Raw genomic sequence first — 22,730 nt, forward strand, 5'->3', positions numbered from 1 at the left:
TGTCCCGTCCCCTAACAGATGTTTAATTGCTGTGACTTCCAAGGCGTTCTGTTTGAGATGGTTACTGACGTCCTGAAGGACACATCACACATTTAAATCAACGTTCCTCGTCACCTTCAGCTACATTTCCTTTAGCACATCTGCCTAAGAGTAAGTGGGCTACTCTGTTAAAATCTGACTGTTCTCCATTTTCCCTCCCTCCCTCTCTCCCTCTTTCTCATTTGTTTGTGTTCTTCTAGAACCTCCTCATGTGAAAAAGCTATAGCGTTGATCCTTTCAGCAAACACCGAGTGAAACCAGGATTTCTCAACCTAAACTTTGTAGGCACTTTGTGTGGGTAGCTGAGCATTCCAGGATGTTCCTAGATGTCAGGACCCAGCTCCCCTGTCCCCTACCCCTCGGTGACTACACGAAATGTCTTCAGACCTTGTCAGATACTCTCCTGGGGACAGAGTCACCCCGGCTGAGAACCACTGAACCCTCCCCGTGTGTCAGGTCAGGTGCTCAGACAGCCGACGATGTGAGTGTGACAGACTCCTGTCCTCAAGTGACTCAGGTCAGTGACAGCAGTTACACAATGTGGGCTGTGCAGGGCAGCAGGGAGCAGTTTATCAAGGAAGCTCAGTCAGATTGTGGTGGCTGAGAAGGGAGGGTGCTCCCACCCCCGGACTCCCGAGGCCGGGTTGAGAACTCAGCTGCTTTTTACAAGAACAGTGAAGAAATGTTAGTGTCATTCTTAATGCTTAGGACGTTTCCTTAATATTCTCTAGATTTTTACTCTTTATCTTAAGTTGTAGTTTTAAAAATATTTATCTGAAAGTTATTTTGAAGATGAGCTAATCTGGTGTTTGTGTTTTAATGTAAAATAGTTAGAAAGTTGAGACCTTTCCTGTTGATTTAAGGTCAAATGTATTTTCTTCAGGCACATAGATTTAATAACAGACTATGTTCTATTCTTTAATGAAACTGCACCCTGCGAATGAACATTTGGTTTCTATCTTTTGAACTACTCTAAACATAATTTTTATTATTACAATAATAAACAGCTGTAGTGCATCTAGTAAACGTGGTGGCCATGCTGAGTTCCTCGCTGGCTTCTGCTGCTGAGGAGTGGCGTGGCAAGATCAGTTGCTTTTCCTGACATCAGCCTCAAAGACATCATGCTGGTTTTATTTTATTTTTTAATGCAATTACGTTAGGAAATAGACTTTCTCATTGTCAGTCTTTTATCTGATATAATGTTATAATTATTCAGATTTCTAATGTTGGGATTTTGAAACAATACACAGTGGCACTAAAAAGGAAGAAAATGATTTCATACGTGATTCATAAAAACTAATTTGAAAACTTTGTAAAACTTTGCATTTGCGGGGAGGGCTTTCCTGGGCTTAAATATAGAATTGCAGGTAATATGATTAATTTTTTATGAGTTCATGTTGGTTGAGTATCGGCCTAATTTCATTTATCAGTTGTCAACATAATGTTTTAGAGATTAAAATTAAGACCTTATTATTCGTAAGTATTAAAAGCTCTTTCAGCATTGCAAGTCAAAGACGTTTGACCTTAATTATCCCATATGGACCTATCGATTTTTGCTTTGATTTTTTACTGAGCTTGCGGACATCACTGTTATAGCTCAGGGTTGCCTTTTCTGTTCTTACAAACAGGAAGGTATTGATGTACATAAGCAGCCTACAGAACAGGGACTTCACTGCTTAGTGTGTGTTTGCACACAGGTTCACTGGACAAAGACTTGTTGAGTGGCAGAGAAAGTCAAGATTTGGAGGCAAAGGATAAAGAAATGATCTTTTCAAAACTGTAGTCTTGGATGAACTCCTTTGATGTTACCTTTTAGGTTTTTTAAAACCATCCTTCTGGAAGACAGAAACAGCTTTTAATTCTTACAGAGTTTTGTTGTTGTTTTTCCTTTTCACCGCATGAATGAGCAGTTGCTCACAGCTCCTCCCTCCATGGGGGATGCAAGTCTCTAGCTCTCTATTTTAAGAGACATGATGATCATTTTGTGCAGTACTGTAAGATATATTTTTAGTATTTGTTTCTCAAAATGCATCTTTCTAATTTAATTATCAAAGACAAACTTGTCAACTTTTATTAGATTTTATTTTTATCCCCAGAAATATTAGTTATTTTGGAGGTCAAGTTTATTTCTTAAGTAAAAGTTTACTGACTTAAAAAATGCTTCTCTTATCTGTCCAGCAGAATTTGGTCAATACTGGGTATAATTTGGCAACCACTAAAAACTGCTAAAATTCTGTGATTTCATAGTTGGTTAGATTTTGCAAAAATACGATGTAGCTTTGTTATGCATAAAATACATTAAGTTAAATGAATTTTGACCATTCACAATAATTGTAGTTGTTTCAATTTACAGTTAAAGGTAGGTGTCATAATTCTTCTCAAACTTTTACTTCTAAAACACCCATAACACATTAATTTGTTATGCTAGAAAAAAATGTAACACTCCCCTTTCCAGCAATAAATGTGCTTTTGTCATCACTTCCTTTTACTGATGTTTTCTTTCAGACTCTCTGTCCAAATTCCAAAGACCTGTGATTTTAACCCTCCTATTTTGAATCATATGCTTATTTATATGCAAATTAGTTTGTATTTTCAGTGTTTTAAGTTTTCAGTGTTTGGGTCTTAAACTTTTTTTGTTCAAGTTATTGCTATATATTTTATTCTTTTTGGTGCTATTGTTCAAGTTCACTTTTAAATTATTAGTGTTCAGAAAAATCACTGATTTTTGTGTCCTGTGGCCTTTTGTATACCCTACATATTCTGATGTGCATACTATGAATATGATGGATTTAATAAAAGATGCTCCTTTGTTTTAGTAGGTTTTTCTGTAGATGTGTAGGATTTTTTGGCTAGAAGATTATGTTTGTGAGTAAAGACAGCTTTATTTCTTCCTTTCTTATCTGTACGTTTTTACTCTTTCTTGCATTATTATACTGGCTAGAACCTTATGTACAAAGTTGAATAGAAGTAGTGAGAGCAGACATCTTTGCCTCGTTTCTTTGCCTAGGAAAATATTCAACTTTCACCCTGAACTATTACGTTTGCTTAGATTTTTCATCGATGCCTTTTGTCTGGTTGAGGAAGTCTCTCCTCTTTCTACTTTGTGGAGACTTTATATCATGAATGGATGTTGGATTTTGTCATATAACTTGTGTATCGGCTTAGGTGACCATATGGTTTTTGTCCTTTATTCTATTAACATGGTGTATTATGTTCATTGATTTTGGGATTTATAAGATAAAACCTTTTTACATTTGTAAGATAAAACCTTTTTGTTCGTGGTGCATATGCCTTTGTATATGTGGTTGGATATAACCTGCTAATATTTTGTTAAGGGTTTTTGCTCATGAGGCACATTGATTGTTCTTTGGTATCAGGGCAAAAGACCTCGTAACATGAGTCGCGAAGTCTTCCGTCCTGACTCTGGGATTGGTGTTACTTTCTTAAATGTAATGCAGTTCACTAAGGAAACCGTATGCTTTTTTAAAAAAGCTGATTGGTGGTGAAGTGCTGTCTAATCTTTCATAGGCTTGTTATAGCCCTTAGGTTATTATTATCTGTGTACCTGCTGTGTCTGTCAATTGAGCCTTTGCTATTACTGTCTTTTAACCACTTATTCCAGTCAGGTATTTAACATCCTTTAAAATTTAAATTTAGGATATCTGCTCACTTTTTTTGCATTCATTACTATTTTGAAACTTAGGAAATTTAAAAAGCTTTGTTGAGACTATTATACCACCAACTGAAGTGATTTAAGGTGTTTGGATTGGGAATCTCTGTTGCTGTGGACTGGATTGTGTCCCCCAGATTCATACTTTGAAGCCCTGATCTAGGTGGCTGTATGTGGCGTGAGAAAGAGTTAAGGTGAAAGCAGGTCACAGGAGTGGAACCCTGATCCCATCGGGTTAGTGTCCTGTGGCCCACAGTACAGTCTCCCCACCTGTGGAGACAGCCCACGGGATGCGTCTCCAGGAGACAAGTCCTGCTGGGCCCTTGACCGTGGGCTTGCCGGGCTGCACACGTGTGTGTCCGTGCCGTCATCGCTGCTGTGTAAGCCACCCGTCTGGTTTGTCCTGACAGCCCGTTGACTGGTACGTCCGCTTTATGCTTCGGCCTCAGGGATGTGCTGTCACGTCATCGAGCACCCAGTAGGGCTTTGTGCTCTGCTTTTCGGGGTGTCCCGGTGGCATGCTGGCCAGGGTCTGTGGAGAGCCTCACAGCAGCCAGCGCAGTGAATCATGTTTTCCCAAACCATAGCCTCCGGGTGCTGCACTGCGGTTGGTGTGTTCTCAGAATCACGCACAGTCCTTCGAATGGCCCTGGGGTTTCCCTCTACCTTTCGGTGAAGTCGAGCTGTCCTCTTCTGAGCCTGTCCTTCCATTACATAGAAGAACTTATTTGTTTACAAAGTTACATACGTGGACACCTGTTGCTAGTTGTACTTTTTGTTAAACTGTTACGGTCACATAGTTGAGGAACTGTATCACATTCCTTTTCTCCCAACTGGATTAATAATCAAAATAATCCAATTTTCAAAGGGGTATTAGTTTTCTATCTTTGTGTAACAAATTACCACAAATTTAGTGGCTTAAAGCAGTGCCCATTTATTAGCTCACAGCTCTGTAGACCATAGTCTGGCCGCGTGCAACTGTGTTGTGGGGCTGTGGGTGGTTAAATCCTGCTCAGGGGTCACAGGCCTGAGGCGAGCTGATCTCTGTGCTGAGTCCTCCTCCGGAGGCCCCCAGGACAGTGCTGCTTCCGACCCATTCTTGTCGTTGGCAGATTGCAGTTCCTTGTGGCTGCGGGACTGGGCTCCCATTTCCTCCTGGCTGTCGCCTGGGGGCCACTCTTAGCTCCCAGGGGTCTGCTGGTTACTGCTTTCCATCTTCAAGCCAGCAGTGGGGCTTTGCATCAGCTCGTGCTGTGAATCTTACACTAACTCTCCTGCCACCATAGGAGGCAACTCTCTGTTCTTAAAGGGCCCCTGTAACTAGGTTAGACACAACTGCATTGTCTCCCTGTCCCAAGGCCAGGCAGCGGTGTAACAGACCTAATCACGGGATCAAATCCAGCGTGTCCACAGTCCTGTAGATGGTGGGGACACCAGGGAGAGATCTTGGGGGCATCTTAGAACTCTGCCTGCCACAAAGGCTTCTCTCTGAGTGAAGATGTCTGTGCTTTGACTCTTGACGATTTGAATAAAGAGGAGATTGATCAAAGGATTTACTATACAATCCAAATTGAAAAAACATGTATACATGCTTTACATTTTTCTAGAATGACTTAATCTTTCTAATGAGATCGTGTATAACACAATTTTCTTCCATGATTTAAAAAGTTTTACAGGGCAAAGATAGGAATTAACATTTCCTTTGCCATATAGGATGTAGTGCAGTATTCCCAGGAAATCCAAGAGATTTGTAAGTCTATTACAAAATGGGTGACTTCCAGGTATACACCTCCTGGCCCTTAGTTTCTTATGCTGAGGTGCAGATTTGTATTCCTACTGCTTACTAGAGGTCACCATACAGGTAATCCTGTAGTCCACTGCAGGTCAGCGGTCCCAAACCAAAACCACTTTCTTTTTCATGAATCCTTCACTGCCTCCTGCGTGCCACATCCCTGTCAGTAACCTAAGTGGGGGACTGGAATCTCCTTGGCCGCATCCTGCTGCCTCACTGCCTTTTTACATTTGTCACTAGTTTCTCTTGGCTAGCCTTACCCAGCGTTAAAGATAATGTTATCATTCTGTAAGGTTAAGGGTATTTTTTGTTTATTGCTTATAACCACAAAGCCATGCCTGGTTCCAGGACTCTCAGTGTTTAGAATTCCTCGTGCTGGCCACACGTTAAGTGCAGTTAGCGCACTGTCAGCTTGGAGCGTGGTTATCTGGCTGGCTGCTCATATTCCTACTATTGTTTGAGTTGCCTGATTTATCCTAAAACACAATGTATGCCTGAGACAGTAATACTTCAATAAGATTTTTAAATGAATTACTACATTGAATGGAGAAGTATGAATAATATAATATACTTCTGTAGAGGATGTCTAGGAAAATATCATTTCTAGATCAACTTAAAATAAAATGCTTTTAAGAAGGTATGTTTTGTAGCAAAGAAAAGGCGTGCTTTAAGTCATTTTGATAAAACTTCTCTATTTGACTTTCTTTTTTTTTTGGTATATGAATATCATGATTTTTTAAAAACTGACTTGACAAGTAAAAGGGAATTGTTTATAGAAACATCTAATATATGGGATTTGTATACTTTGACTTTTAGGGAGTGATTCTTTTAAACTTAGATACATGGAAATGCTGATGTGAAAACTTAAAAAAATATTTCACCAGGTATTAAATCGCCATACAGAATTGCAGTTGTTATTCTGCTTGCCTTACCCAGTTTTAAAACAGTGAACACTGAAGTTTTTAATTAAAAAACTGCCTGTATATTTATTGTCACTCTCTTTCTCGTGTGTTTCTTTTCTTTCTTCTCTATTCTTATTTTATCAGATTCAGTTGTATTACATGAAACCTATATTCTTTCCTTTCTAAAATCTTTTAAATCTTTTTTAAAAGAATTGTATGCTACCGTAAGGTTTATTTCTGTGGGACTTTCTATTCATTTTTTGTTTGTTTGTTTTAACATTTTATCGAATGTTACTTTGATAACATTTACTTTACTGAACATTAGCTTTACTGAAAATCTCAGTACATAGTGGTAGATTTTAAGTTGTTTTGTTACTGTTACTGTAAATGGCTAGGCTGTCCTTGGCCATTGGTAGCTGAGACATTTGTCCACAGATGCATTGTCTGTACAGTGAGTGATAAGGTACAGAATGTGTGGAGTTAGCATTAGGCTTCTCTGCGTTTAGTGGCTGTCGTCCAGCATTTGAGAAATCAGTTTCATTTTCAGGAGACAGAGTTTGATCTTAGTCTTTTGGATATTGTTACCAATATTGGATATTGGATATTGGATATTAATACTGTATTGATTCTACGTGCACTTTGCCAAGTCATGACTACTCAGTCCTTGTGCCTTTACTTCAAGTCCGTTGCTCTGGTTCTCCAGCCATTTGAACCCTGGCAGCACCATCCACAGAGGGGAGCCTTGTCCATCTCTCTGTGTTCAGGGCAAAGCCTTGAACTTCCTTGGCTTACTTCTACCTTTACGTCTAGGCTGCGTGCTCCTTTCCTGTTGCTATCCCTCTTCTAATTCATTGGCTACTTCCTCTGAGACAGCTCTCAGGTTTACATACAGATTTGCCCTGAGCTCACTTCACCCTCTGCACTCTGCGGGCTGTCGTTTCCTGGTTGCCCTTGGAAGCCATATTTTGTGCATGTGTTAGACCCCTGTGGAATAGGTACTGTTATTTGCCTGATGTTTTGTTTGTGAGAACAAGGGCTTCGAGGGGTAAGTGCCTTTCCTAAGGAGCAGAGCCTGCTTTGGAGCATGCGCTCTGACCCGGAACCTGGAGGACCCTTCGGAGCTGCGTCTGGGGAACGTGTGTCTGCACCTCTGCCTCCTGTGGGGACCTCACTGTGGAGGGGGAGTTTCCTGAGGCATGGCAAGGATATATTTTGGTGTGCTTAAGCTTACTCTTGTAGCTCTGCTTAAAAATCATTGTTTTCATCTGAGCGCTTTGAGGAGCTTGTTTTTATTTGACTTTCTCAGTTAAAGAAACTTTCATTGGTGTCCTTAGCCAAGGGGATGCCTGTAATAAATTTCATTTTTGTTTAGCAGTGTGGGAATTGCCCTCTGATATGCAGATTACACACATTGCAAACCATGTCCAGTTTGCTCCCAGGAACCCCTTCACCCCACAGGCTGTTAATTCACATGGAATAAGTAGTCAATTATGTAGGTCAGACCCCTGGCAGTATATTCAAGCAAGGTTCATTAAATGACTGCTTTTTAGGTCATAGACAAAGCTTGTTTCAGTAGGAATGTACTTGGATGGGAAGGAATTCTTTAGGTGGGATAGGTAGAAGACAAGGACAGTTACAAGGCAGACAGTTTTTTCAACTTCATTGATATTATTGGCTTAGAACACATGTAAGTTTAAAGTGTACAACTTAATGATTTCATACATGTATATATTGAGTAATGGGTACCACAGTAAGGTTAGTTAACACCTCCACCCCCTCGCATAATTACCTCTTTTGGGAGTGATTTTAGAATGTCCAAACCTGTAGAGAATTTTTATAAGAATTCATTTCAGTCAAAGTGAATTGCTGGGAAGCAAGATCTCAAGTGCTCTGGAGAGTGAATTTGGAATTAAGGAGGGAACGTGAGGAAGATGACATGAAGGTGGGAGAAAGCAAGGCAGGGGCGGATTACAGGCTAGTTAACAGGATCATGTGTTCCCTCGAGGGTGGTTACACCTTCCAGGGGTCTGACAAGCAGGTGTTTCAAAGGTGTGTTAACTCAGATGCACAGAAACAATGGGGGGGCTGCCTAAGGCCCAGGCAAGTGGCAGGCCTGGGGTGTGACTGCCCACCCTGAACTGCCCAGTTAGGAAGTTATGGTCAGATGGCCCCGTGAAGTCCCTTTCTGTAGGACCCCTTTTTCATCTATGCTTTTACGATGTACTCGTTTAACTTTCAAGTCTGTAATGCTGTATTATTAATTATCGTCAGTGGGCTGTACATTAGATAACCAGAGCTTATTATCTTACAGCTGGAGCGTTGTACCCTTTGAGGAATGTCTTCCCCTCCCCCTATCTAACCCCCTGGCAACCACTTCTCTGCTCTCTGATTTTTTGAGTTCTGCTTTTTTAGATTCCACATATAAAGGAGATCGTATAGTTTTTGTCTTTGTCTGACTGACGTAGCATAAGGCCCTCAAGGTCCATCCATGTTGTTGCGAATGTTAGGATTTACTTATTTTTTATGGCCGAGTAATATTCCAGTGTGTGTGTGTATTTAGCAGTCAGATTTTTAAATTTAGTTTTGATATAGAATGTGTAATATAATTGCAAATTGAGAAGTGACACTAGTCAGTAGCAATTCCATTAAAGTATAATAAGCTCAGACAGGAGGAAGTACCAAAAACAAGTGGTAGCTTGGCTTTGAGAGATGAGCTCTTGGTCTTCAATCTTTGTTCCAACCTTAATTATTGCTTCTGTGGCCAATAAAAAAGTCATCTAATGACTACTCTGCCCTGCTCATTTTTTGTGCTCTGATGATTATAATTCATTTATTCAACAAATGTTTGTTGAACATATACTCTGTGCCCAGATACTTAATGCTCTGAGGTGTCAGTGAGCATCTATTCCATGCAGAGGGCGCATTCAGGTGCGGCGGACAGTTCTACCAGATGGTTTATCCTTCGTAGGGGAGGAGGTAGGTGGCTGGAGTGTAGGTGCAGGGGAGGTAAATGCCCTGGAGGGAGAAGGTGTATCGAGTTGAACTGTGGGATTCTGAAAGCAAACTTAACTGGTTTTAAACTTATTCCCCTTCATTTAAACCTTCATTTGCTTTGGATAAATAAAGAAAAGTTGTGCATCAAAACATATATATGCAGCCTGGGAGTACAGTTACATGCGGCTTGTTTGAACACACACACACACACCCTAGCAAGAAGGTTGCCACTGAGCAACATGACAGTCCAGCTCTGCTTAGTATGACACGGGATATCTTGTTTTGTTTTAACTTGATATATTTTGTTAATAAGGTGTTAAAATTTATAAAATTGATTTATATTACTATACTTTTAGAAAAATTTCTGACATTTTGGAACTGTCTTGTGATACTAAGAATTTTTAAAGTAAATTTGTATATACACCCATCCCCTGGGTAGTTGAAAACGTGATGGCATCTCATACTGGGCAGGGTCTCTGAAGTCCACCGAATTTGCCTCTCCTGAGCCTCACAGTTGTAGAGAATGCGCTGTCTGTGGAGGTAGTCTGACCCAATTATCGCAGGTTTTGTTTCCTAAAAAAGCCTGCTGAACTTGAAGTGTAATCCAGCTTCCTAAAATGTTAATTCTAGAGGTTTGCCTTCTGGGTTCATACGTGGAAAAAGCAAAACAGAAACAAAGAAGTCAACCCAGAGTCCCATACTGAGCAGTAATAATGTCCGCCCAGATACCCCAACTGAACATGTGTCGTCACTCCCCCACGGCTCATATGACACGCACGTCAGCCCCTCACACTGCAGGCTGCTCCTTGACAATTGAACTATCAGAGTTCAATATTTAATCGCATGAAAGGTATTTTCCTTCTTTTTTGTAAATCATAATCTATCTTTGAGTTGGACTAAGACTCTAATAAGCTGACAGTTACCTTCACACCTGGAGTTAATATAGAGGAAATTATAGAATCGAGACAATTGTGATAAATCAGAAAAAAGATTATTAGTAATGCGTACCTTAGAATTTAAAAATATGCAGTTTCTTCTAGCTTAGCTATTAGCTATAGAGAGATAATGGGAATTTAGGGCTTTTCACCCTTTTTCTGTGATTGGGTCGGAACAGAGAACTTGATAAGACACCTAATTGGGGAGGAAGGAATTCTTGTAAGATCAGGAAGCCCTGGGTTAGGGTAACACGGCGCTGATGGGATGGGGTTCAGGACCCAGAACTTAAGCCACGGATGGGGTGGGGAGGGGGCTGGGCCCCGCTTGAATATTTGTTTGTTTACTTTTAAATAAAGAATACAAACATATTGAGATTTTTTTTACCCCCAAAATTAAGAAGGTAGAATTAACACTTGAAAAATTGTGCTTTTTTTTCTATTTCTAACAAAGATCCTTTAGCACTTGTGGTTAATTTAAAGGTATCCCTTTAAATGAGACAAGCAGTCATTTTTAGCTCTGATTTGAAAGTGGTTTTCTAAAATTTTAATGAATATTAAGATAAGATTTCAGAAATAGTAAATACTTCAGCATATAAATACCAATATTTAGAATAGTAATTTGTCATAAAGACACATTTAGAGATATACCTGAAGTGAACCTAAATATGAATCCAGCTGGTGACATAACCAGAGAGAAGACTATTTCACGTGACTTTAAAAGACAGTATTTCTTCATTTCTAGTAAGATATATCCTAAAGGACAAAAAGGGAAACATCCCCTCATCTGTTTATAGCACTCCTATACCATATGTATGTTGTGTGATAAATGTAATTATGTAGTCTTAACTCCATCATCCCTGGATTTGAATTACCGCTGCCCACTGAAAGGAACCGAGAGCTCCAAAGGACAATTGTGTGCATCCAGATCTGGGGCAGAACACCTACAGTTTGGGCCGGAAACACCCCATCTTAGCAGGTTCTAAGAAGATGGTTCTAAGAAGGCCATCCGGAGCCACTAGAGACTTGTCACAGTGACTTGGAAATCCGCTTGAGGAGGCTTCTCCCACTGACCCAAAAGATGGAACAGTTTGCGTACCAGTAAGCATAATAATTACAATGGAAGCAACAGATCAAGTTTGTTCAAATATGTAATTTTGTAATAGTAATACTTTTAGCTGCTCACCCACAGGAGAATACTATTGAACCAGCTCACGTGAAAGCTGATAACTAAAGGGGAAGACATTAAACATACCTGTATGAACTAACCAAACAGGAGGTGAGGTGAAGTGTCTCTTTTATTGTTTCAATGAATAAATAAAGAAGGCATTGTAGAATTAGGACACTGCCATTTTCAAGCCCTACTGAGGGAATTAGTAACTCTTGTATCCTTGATGCCGCTGGCGTCACAGAGAGAAGCCAGATGGTATGAACTTCTGACGGAAGAGCACAGTAACTCTCATAAAAATTCCATCCTCAGCTCTGTGTTCAGGTTTCCAGATTTAATTTCAGTTTTCAGGAAATGTGGAGGGCAGACGAACATGCTAAATAAAACCACAGGGAGAAAGTCAGAAAAGTCCAGAATGCAGAAAACCGTCGGACAAAAGGTCTGTTTTCTTCAGTAATAAATTATAGTGGGGACAGTAGAAGAGATGGAGGGGGGAAGTGTAGGATGAAAGAAACCTTTGGAAAATGCCAAACAGCTTAAACTGCAGCCAGTGGTCCTCACCTGGGTCCAGGCTCATAAAAAGAACCTGAAAAACACTTGACAGTTAGAAACTTGAATATTTGCATACATGATTTTATTAAAATGAATTATTAATTTCTCTGTATATGATGTCATTTGTGATTAGAATAGTTCTTCTCTTAGAGATGCATACTGACATGTATGAATGGATAGAAGTGATGTCTGAGATTGGCTTCAAAGTTATATGAGAGGTCAGTGGGCGGGGGTACGGATGGGCAGTGTGGCCATAAGTTGGTGATTGTTGAAGCTGGGTGTCGAGTCCATGGGAGGCCATTATGTATTTTGTGCTTCTATAAAAGGTTTAGACTTACACACATATATATTTGCGTGCATGTGCAGACACACAATCTTCATCTGAAAACACTGAATCTGTGGTTGGCAACCAGCACTAACCAAAGGCTAGTGTATAGTGATGTGTTACGTTGTTAGAAGGTTGTAGGACTTCTTTGAAGTCAGAAGTGGGCTCAATGCAACTAGATTAAAAAAAAGATGCAGAAATGCCTGGGCACTGATGTTAGTATTTTGTTATTGGTGTTTTGCATTGAAACCCAAATGGAGTTAATCCTTGTCATCGTGTCTCCGTGGTTCAGTAACAAAATATTGAAGTAGGAGGTATTGCTGTGGTGTTTATCTGTTGGTCTCTTTATTGAAAGGAATTACTCAGCACCAAAATGAAGCTATTCCTTATGTATCCCTCAGGTTGCCAGCTAACTAACGAGCTCCTTCTAAACTAGATCGTTCTAGACTTGTCCTCTTGTCTGTAACATCCCACTCTGCCACTGAGAGACCTCATCCCCACCATCCACTTATTTAAATGTCCAGTGCCAGTGTACGTGAATGGTGTCGTAATTATTCCTCTTTACCTCCGTGGGATGACAGCTTTATCTACTAGAATCCCAGTGGTCACGTGCCGTTTCTCTTCCTTGGGTCCTACAGACTCCAGCCATGGACACAGCCACGGAGGTCGGCACCTCAGTCTCCCCCTCCTCCGTCAGTGAGGTCGTTTCATACATTTGCATTATTGTTTCACGTTCTGCCTCCACCCTGGGATACGCTGACCGTCTAACAACTTTTTAAGTTTATATACATTGAAGTTTATTTTTGTGCTGTCAAGTTCTGTGCGTTTTGACAAATGCAAAAAGTCATGTATTCGCCATGACAGCACCATACCGAATAGTTCCATCACCCTGAACGATGCCCTGTACTTCACCCGTTCAGTTGTTCTCTCTTCCCCTCAAACACCTGGCAACAGCTGATCTTTTTACCATCTTTCTGTAGTTTTGACTTTTCCAGAAAGTTGTGTAATTAGGACTATACAATAAGCAGCCTTTTCAGACTAGCTTTTAGCCTTGAGCTATATGCATTTAAGAGTAACCCATGTCTTTTCGTGGCTTGTTAGCTCATTTCTTCCTATCGCGGAATCCTCTTCCGTTGTGGACATTCCACACGCTGTGTATCTACTTGCCTATTGCCAGCATCTTGAGTCCTTGCTGTTTGGGGAGATTACGAATAGAGTAGCTGTAAACATTCACCTGCAGGTTTCTGTGTGGACCTGTCTCCCTATCGGTTGGGTAAATGCCTAGTCCTGTGACTGCTGGATCCTGTGAGAAAACACATTTAGCTTATAGGAAACTGCCAGAAAGTCTTCCGAAGTGATGAGCGTTTGCATTCTTCCTAGCAGCGAAGGAGGACTTTTGTGGCTCTGCATCCTCCCCAACAATTGACATTGTCATTTCTGTGATTATAGCCATTCTTAGAGGTGGGTAGTAAATCTCATTTCTTCCTTTCACTTCAGTTCGTTAATAAAAGTTCCGCATCTTTTCCTTCGCTGATTTACCACCTTCTTTGGTAGAGTGTCTGTTTAGATCTTTGACTCACTTTTAATTGCGTTGTTTTTCCTCTTGAGTTTTAAGCATTCTTTGTATATTTTCGATACAAGTCCTTTGTCAGATATGTAATTTTGTAATTTGGCAAATAGGACTTGGATAATAAAGAACTAAGATGAAATGAGATGACGAGGAGGGATGAGTCAATTATGACTTTATATTTTCAGCCTGGGTTTCTGAAAAAATAGAGAGTGAGAGAAAAAGGAAAGTTGAGAGTTAAAATCACTTTGGAAAGAAGTAGGAAGGAGATGACTCATGTAGTTTTGAGTCAAGATGAACCCTGAGGTGATGGAAGAATTTCCAAGGACTAGAGACTCTTGATTCTCTACATTAAGACTCTTGATTCAGATTTGCTGTCACCATCTTGGATTGCTGAAAAGAAAGCCGAAGTAAAGAGCAGAGGGGAAGCCGGGGTAAGAACTGTATTCTGCTGTGTCACAAAAGTGATGGAAGGAAATCTAAAGAAGGAACCCAGTGTCTGCCAGTGTGGAGGCCATACGAGTCCTCAGAGAGCATGGGATGTTCATTGTCTGTCTTCTTGAAGCTCAGGTCGGCCGTCAGCTCACTTCAGGATCCTGTGCCTTTTGTATTTTGGGAGTAGGACCTGCTCTCGGAGGAGCTTCCCCTTACTTTCCCACCATGAACCACCCAGGAAAATGTAGTGTTATATATTCAATATGAAAACAGGTAAAGGCGCTTTGAAAGTCCTATGTATATTAAATTATAGTTACTAGACTATGAAAACTATTGTGGTGAAACTGACTACATGCATAGAATATCAGTGAACACATTTGAATATTTTTCTTAAATGAGCAGTAATCACTGGATTTAGTGCTCCTTAGGAAAAGTAGAATTTGTGTTGCAAACAATTAAAGATAAGAATTTACTCATTAAACCTTTTTTGTTTTTTAACACCTAAAATGTACCAGTGCTATCTTTTCCTGTTTCGTACTATTACTAGAATTTCATTTATCTTGAATGTTAAATCTAGGATAACTATTTACACACAAAAAGTAGTACTTTGTAAGACCTATCTGCACAACACTGAAACAGAATCTCTTCAAGTATAACATTGAAATTTACTGTTGGAAAACAGCTGCTTCATGGTACAATGTTTATAGTTTAAAGTCACTCACTAAAGTTCCAACTTTCTTTTTTTTTTTTTTACTTTTTTTTTTTATAGCGGTAGAATGTATACAACACAAACTTTGCCATTTTCGCCATTTCAGGTGTACAAGTCAGTGGCATTAATTATACTCACATGTATGCAATCATTACTTTATCTACTTCCAATAATATATGCCTTTACCCGAAATAGAAACTCTGTCCCCACTGAGCAATAATTCCCCACTCTGACCCTTCACCCGCACTCCCCCCACCTCTGCGCCTCTGGAAACCCCTAGTCTATTTTGTCTATGGATTGAACTAGTCTAAATACTTCATATAAGAGAAATCATGTAATATTTGTCCTTTGTGTCTGGCCTATTTTACTTGTTTTCAGCATTCCTTCATGTTTTAGTATGTATCAGAACTTCATTCCTTTTTGTGGATAATATTCCATTTTATGTATTTACATCTTTGTATTCTTTTTGTATTTATATTTTAAATCCATCTCAGCATAGTATGTCACTTTTTTGTATCTTTTATGTATATGAAGATGTCACATGGGTTAATTTTATTCTTTTCAATTCTTTTACAGGTTTGACAGATGAAAAAGTGAAGGCATATCTTTCTCTTCACCCCCAGGTATTAGATGAATTTGTATCTGAAAGTGTTAGTGCAGAGACTGTAGAAAAATGGCTGAAGAGGAAGAACAACAAACCAGAAGGTAAGATATCATTCAGTTGAGAGGGGATTATTTTCTAATTGATAGTGACAAAAACAGGCATTTAATGCATGTTGGAAAGTAAAATGTAAAGTGGAGAAATGTTAGCATTTAAATTTTGTAATAGTTTTATCCTGCCTAAAAAGATAAAGTAGGTTAGAATAAGGGGAAATAAATACAAGAGAAACATCCTTGACTAAAACAAGTCTTGGCAAACAAGTCTTGAAAATGTATTTAGATATGAGCACATTGAAAAAATGCAATATTAGACTTGATTTTAATGATTGTTATTGATGATGATAAAATATTCTTTATTAAATGTTTGTACATTTTTCAAAATGAAGTCTTTAAACAGTTTTTATATGTGCACAGTAGGAAAAAAACTGTTACCTTTGCATTAGATTTTTCATTCACACTCATACACTTAAGAAGCAGTTAGTTCTTTTTTTTGAAAAAAGAAATGTGGGCTCAAAAGGAATATAAAATCAAATAAATTTTCCGCCAAATTAAATATATATTAATATAGAGGGTTTGAATATTGTAGTATAATTTTAGTTTTAAATGAATTTATATTTGGCCAAACCTTCATTTCTGTGAATATTGTTTTATGGTGGAAATTAATTTTATAGATGATTTTAACCATGTGAAGAACTTTTATATTAAAAACAGCAAAAATACATGCCATTTTTCTGGACATATATCTAGTGTAGCAAAATATTGAGTGCTATATTTAAAGTTAAAAATGATTATTAAAATGCTGTACTGTTAGAAGCATGCTACTTGTATATTGCTTGGAGCTGATTTTCCTCATTGTAGTTTTGAAAATTTCTATAATTTTCTTACCTAATTATTTATAATAAAAAAGAAGTAAACCGAAAAGAGAGCTTTTCGCATTGAAACACAGAATAGCTTTGAGAGCACATGCATCTGTGTGTGTGTGTGTGTGTGTGTGTGTGTGTGTGTGTGTGTACTGGGAGGAGGGCAGGGGGAGATGGAGAGTGAGGTGGAAGTAAATTAGAGAAACAGGCATGTTGTTCTCAAAAATCATAGCAACTGATATTAAGAACAAAGCTTGGCATGCATATTTCGGTATGAATATCCTTAAACATTTGAAAACAGTTTGAGATGTTTGACACTTTCAAAAGTTTAAGTTGAGCTTAAGGCACATCATATAAAGACGCAAATTTCAACTTGCTATACGATGGTGGATAACAATATAGTAGAAGAATGTATGATATATGTGAGATATGAAATTGAGTGCAGGTCTTAGAAAATGAAAAATGTTGCACAATGTCCTAGTGATACAGTGATAGCCAACACTTACACTTTTATAAATATTTGAATGTGTCATTCCATATTACCCACATCTGTTTTCTGTATTAGGTAATCAAACAATACTTTAAACTGTTTAATACATATACTCAAGAGTTACATAATTATTAAGAATATTCTGGAATATTAATTAATTACTATTTTAATAGTAGTAGTATACAAATATAATAGGTAAATATATAAAGATATAAATGTAAAATAATATAAATGTTAAAATTTTAAATGAATATTAAAATAAACATTAATATTGATATTGCTATCTCAATATTAATAGTGTTATATAATATTACGAATGTGTAACTAAGATGATATTCAGCTGTTCTGGAAGAAAAGCTTGTCCTCATGAGGAGATGATTTTGGCAGTGGCCCTGCTAAGGGCTGGTGGCTGTTGATGAGACAGAATGAAAAGAGGTGAATGAGCCGTGCACTTGGGGCTTCGCATCCAGCAGTAGGCACAGGTGGGCGCAGAAGGAACCACATCGCAGAGGCCCTCAGTAATAAACAAGGATGCGGGAAGTGGGAGGTAGACATGTGTAAAGAGAAACCTCTTATGTTGCTTCTGCAGTCTGCTAAGCAAGTGCCTTTATCTGCTCTTCCAAGGGCATGTGTGACAAGACTGTCTCCTTCCGTCCGCATTATGTTCCGTGAGGTTCGGTAGCACGGCCCTTCAGACTCTACAACGACGCTTAGCACTGACCTTGTGGGAATGGTTGAGGAAAGCACTGCACAGTCTTTTTGAAATCAGAAATCCAGTTAAATATCATTATTTCATTTATGTAGTTATGAATTGGGACGTGGTCTGTTGAAGCATTTTGTTTCTGTTCCTTCCCACCCTCTCTCCTTACTTTTAAATTTTGTGTCCTCCTCAATTACCCTTATTCTCCTTACAAATCCTTTCAGTGAAAATCTCTTGAGGAAGAAAATTTTATGGAGATAATTTTCAGGGAGTGTTTCTGTTTCCGTGTGTGGATCCAGGAACAGAAACTGTGACAGATAGGTCTTGGAGAATAGTTCGTTGATGATGAGACAGGTCTATCCAGGTTATTTCACTTTGTGTAAGTTTAGCAATGGAAAATGAAGTAAGGAAAACTGTGGTGGAAAAAATAATTCGTACAGTCCTTTATATATTATAAATACTCAATAAATGTTTATTTTCTTTCCATTTTTAACCACTGGTAGACCAGCCTCTTATAGAAATGACCTACATTGTGGGCAAATTGTGCAATGGTATATTGTGCTTAGAAAAAGATCGTATATGAAAACGCAAAAATTTTTAAACAAATGAATAAAGGGATGATTATTTAAATTACAAATGATATTTATTTTTAAAATGGCTAGCTCTCTTACTCCTTGGTTTTTTAATGATGACTTTTTGTTGTCAACTAAACTCGGTTTTTTCATTTAGCATTTTATTGAGCACCTGCTCTTTCCTTGGTGCTCATAGGCAGAACGCGTAAGAAATAGAGGCTCCTGGGCTGGTTCAGGTGGGCAGTGTTTGTCGTGCATCCATACTCTACGACCCAGAGCAGTTGTGCTTGCAAAGCGTCTCGCGTGGGGCCACCCTTTATACTCTGTGCAATGAGCCAGGATTAGGTAGAGCTGTGTCCACGGGGCAGGTGTTGGAACTGCAGGGGAGCTAAAGGACCACCAGAGGTCCAGCTTCTAGTTCTCCATTGAATCCCAGGACAGCACTGCGCATATATGAGCAACTGGAGGGCTTGTAACAACACAGCTGACGCATAGTGGGTAGTCCTGTAAACATTTTTGAATGAATGCCCGAATACATTAGGGAACCGTTAATACGCTTGTCCCGGCACTTGGTTGTCAGGGGATGCCTGACACCTGAGCTACTTTTATGCTCTTCTAATCTCCCCCATACTCACTTAAAAGCTTCTTGAGAGGAGGGATTATGGTACATAGTTTTCAGTCTATCAAGGTGCCTGTTTTCTCATTTATTCAGCAAACTGAAAGTAAGCACTGCTTATATCCTGGGATGTTTAAGTCTCTAGGCACTTCACAGTTCTAACAAGTAGAAGGAGAAAGTTAGAAGTTTCTGCTTCCTTCTTGTTTGTCCCACAGCAAGTCTCAGCACAGTCCAGGCGTGGAGTCCTGGAGCCAGAGTGGCCTCGTGGAGGGAGCGGGACGACAACGAGTCACTTTCAGTTCTGTGTTGACAGAGAAGGGGGTTTGGGAACAGGGGGCCACCACATGTCCTCAGAGACTTCAGTTTCAAAGAGTTTACTGTTCTTGGTGTCAGTTTGATTTTTTTCACTTTCATACCATTTTCATTTCAGATGCATGAAGTTCTATATGTAGTTGCAAGATGAATTGCCCTTTGAAGGTTGACTTCTGATCCTGAATTCCAAACAATTAATTTCCAAGTGATGTTTGGAAATTGGAGATAGCATTTATTTTTTTATAACTTGAAATACTCATTTAGAACATATATGCAGGTTTCCTGAGAAAGCACTGAAGCCTATACATCCTTACAACCATACTTTTATTTTGGAAAAACTTGGGAAAGAAAGAAAATTATCTAGGTCATGATTTGGATCACTAAATGTTATATTTTTATGCAAAGTAAATTTGACAGGCCCAGCTGGTACTCAGTAAGGCTCAGGTTACTAAACTATTTAACATCTACACACATATCAAAATATAAAATTAGTAAATAAAAACTAGGATCTGATGAAGATGCAACCCCTTGCATTTCATGTAAGAACATTCTAAGATGGACCCTAGTCTCAGACCTCTAATGCCATTCCAGGATTTCATTTACGCGCAGGAAGAATTATGAACTACCTTGACTATCATCAGTGTTCCCTTTTGGCGTCTCATGTAAAAAATGATTAGTTGATAATGTTAGTAATACTGGAAAGGGTGCGTGAAGAAGTGAGGACATTGAAGGTCAGCATGACTGTATCTGGTATATTTTGGTATTAGAGTAATATTTAAAATATTTCGATTAATTTAAAAATGTGACTCTGATATTAATTTTCTAAAGGGAAGCTATTGGGTCCTCTAGGGGGTGACTGACTGAACCCAAGTTATCAAAAAATTATGAGTAACAATGCTATGTTTTATGGCCAATATTTTTTTTATTTTTTTGTTGTTAGTTTCAGGGATATAAAACAACATAATATTAGACATTTACGCCCCTCACGAAGTGGTAAACCCCCCTCCTAGTCTACTAGCCTTCTGACATCGTAACTTGAGATACTCATTTCAACTTACTACTATGGTATTGACTGTATTCCCTATGCTACACTTTATATCCTGTGACCATATTTGCTGCGAGTGCCAAAAAAAAATGTGTACAAGTGGACACTTTGGTCAACATTGCTCAGCAGTAGTTCGCCATAATCAGAAGTGTCCGGACGCTGATGGGAACCACTTTGAGCACCTCATGTAACTGCAGAAGTCAAACATGACTTGTATTCATCTTTTGTTAGAGGTATATATTGACAATTACAATTTTAATTGTTTTTTCCTTTCTTAAAATATGTACACATTTTTTTGGCACCTTCTTTGTGCATTTAGTTGTAGTTGATGTTCAATATTATTCTACATCAGCTTCAGGTGTACAGTGCAGTGGTCAGCATTGGTGTGAAGTGATCCCCCTGATAAGTCCAGTGCCCCTCCGTCATCCAACATGATCTTCGCAACATTACTCATTACATTCCCCAGGCTGTATTTCACATCCCCATGACTATTTTGTGACGACCAATTTGTACTTTCTAATCCCCTCCCTTTCTCCCCATCCTCCAAACCCCCTCTCATCTAGCAGCCATCAGTTTTTCCTCTGTATCTCTGAGTCTATTTCTCTTTGGTTTGCTCATTTATTCTGCTCTTTAAATTCCATATATAAGTGAGATCATATGGTATTTATCTTTCTACATCTGACTTATTTCACTTAGCATAATGTTCTCTAGGTCCATCCATGTGGTTGCAAATGGTAAAATTTCAGTGTTTACTTATGGCAGAGTAACAGTCCATTGTATAAATGTATAATTTTTTTATCCTATTGTTTATTGATGGGCATTTTGGTTTCTATATCTTAGCTATTGTGAATAGCGCTGCAATAAACATAGGGGTGCATATATTTTTTCAAATTAGTGTTTTGGATTTCTTTGGATAAATACCCAGGAGTGGAATTGCTGGGTCATAAGGTGGTTCTATTCTTAATTTTTTGAGGAACCTCCATACGGATTTCGATAGTGGCTGCACCAATCTGCAATTTCACCAACAGTGCACGAGGGTTCGCTTTTTTCCACATCCTCTCCAGCACTTGTTGTTTGTTGATTTATTGATGATAGTCATATTAACTGGAGTGAGGTGATATCTCATTGTGGTTTTCATATGCATTTCTCTGATGATTACTGACGTTGAATATCTCTTCATATGTTTATTGGCTATCTGTATGTCCTCTTGAGAGAAATGTCTCTTCGTGTCCTCTGCCCATTTTTTAATTATTTATTTATTTGTTTATTTATTTTTTGGTGTTGAGTTGTATGAGTTTTTTTTTTTAATACATTATGGATAGTAACCCCTTATCAGATGTATCATTGGCAAATGCCTTCTCCCATTCAGTAGGATGTCCTTTTGTTTTATTGATGATTTCCCTTTGCTGTGAAAAAGCTTTTTAGTTTGAGGTTGTCCCATTTGTTTATTTTTTTCTTTTGCTTCCTTTGCCCGAGGGGCTATATCAGTAAGAAAATTACTAAGGGTAATGTCTGCGAGTTTACTCCCTATAGTTTCTTCTAGGAGTTTTATGGTTTTGGGTCTTACATTTAAGTCTTTAATCCATTTGATTATATTCTATATGGCGTAAGAAGGTGGTCCACTTTCATTTTTTTGCATGTATCTGTCCAATTTTCCCAGCACTATTTATTAAATAGACTGTCTCTACCCCAATGTAAATTTTTGCTTCCCTTGTCACAGATTAAATGACCATGTAGGCATTGGTTTATTTCTGGGCTCTATATTCTTTTCCATTGAGCCTATGGGCCTGTTTTTATGACAATACCATGCTGTTTTGATTACTCCTATAGCCTTGTAGTATAATTTGGTATCGGGTAGCATGGTACCTCCCACTTTGTTCTTATATTTCACGATTGCCATGGGTATCTGGAGTCTTGTTTGGTTCCATATAAATTTTAGGATTATTTGTTCTATTTCTGTGAAAAATGTCATTGGTATTTTGATAGGGATTACATTGAATCTGTATATTGCTTTGGGTAGTGCAGACATTTTGACTATATTAATTCTTCCTATCCATGAACATGATACATGTTTTCATTTATTTGTATCTTCTTTAATTTACTTCTTCAATGTCTTGTAATTTTCTGAGTACAGGTCTTTTACTTTCTTAACTTTATTCCTAAGCATTTTTTTTGATGCAATTGTAAATGGGATTGTTTTCTTAATTTCACTTTCTGATACTTTATTATTAGTGTATAAAAATGCAACAGATTTCTGAATATTTTGTATCCTGCTACTTTTATTAAATCCATTTTTCAGTTATAATAGTTTTTTGGTGGTATCTTGGGATTTTCTATACGTAGTGTCATGTGATCTGCAAATAATGACAGTTTTACTTCCTCCTTTCCAA

At 38.5% G+C, this 22,730-nt stretch overlaps 1 protein-coding gene across 5 annotated transcripts in view; it reads left to right on the forward strand.

Moving 5' to 3' along the window:
• PDE10A (phosphodiesterase 10A) overlaps positions 1-22,730 on the forward strand; it is a 470,871-nt gene that overhangs the window by 303,604 nt on the left and 144,537 nt on the right. For all 5 annotated transcript variants that reach the window (XM_081045170.1, XM_081045167.1, XM_081045168.1 and 2 more), the window contains one exon: positions 15,662-15,790. In XM_081045170.1, coding sequence (XP_080901296.1) covers positions 15,662-15,790 — 129 coding nt within the window. The remainder of the gene's footprint in view (positions 1-15,661; positions 15,791-22,730) is intronic.

Source organism: Rhinolophus hipposideros (assembly GCF_964194185.1).
Source record: "Rhinolophus hipposideros genome assembly, chromosome: 3".
In the NCBI taxonomy this organism is placed as follows: Eukaryota; Metazoa; Chordata; class Mammalia; order Chiroptera; family Rhinolophidae; genus Rhinolophus; species Rhinolophus hipposideros.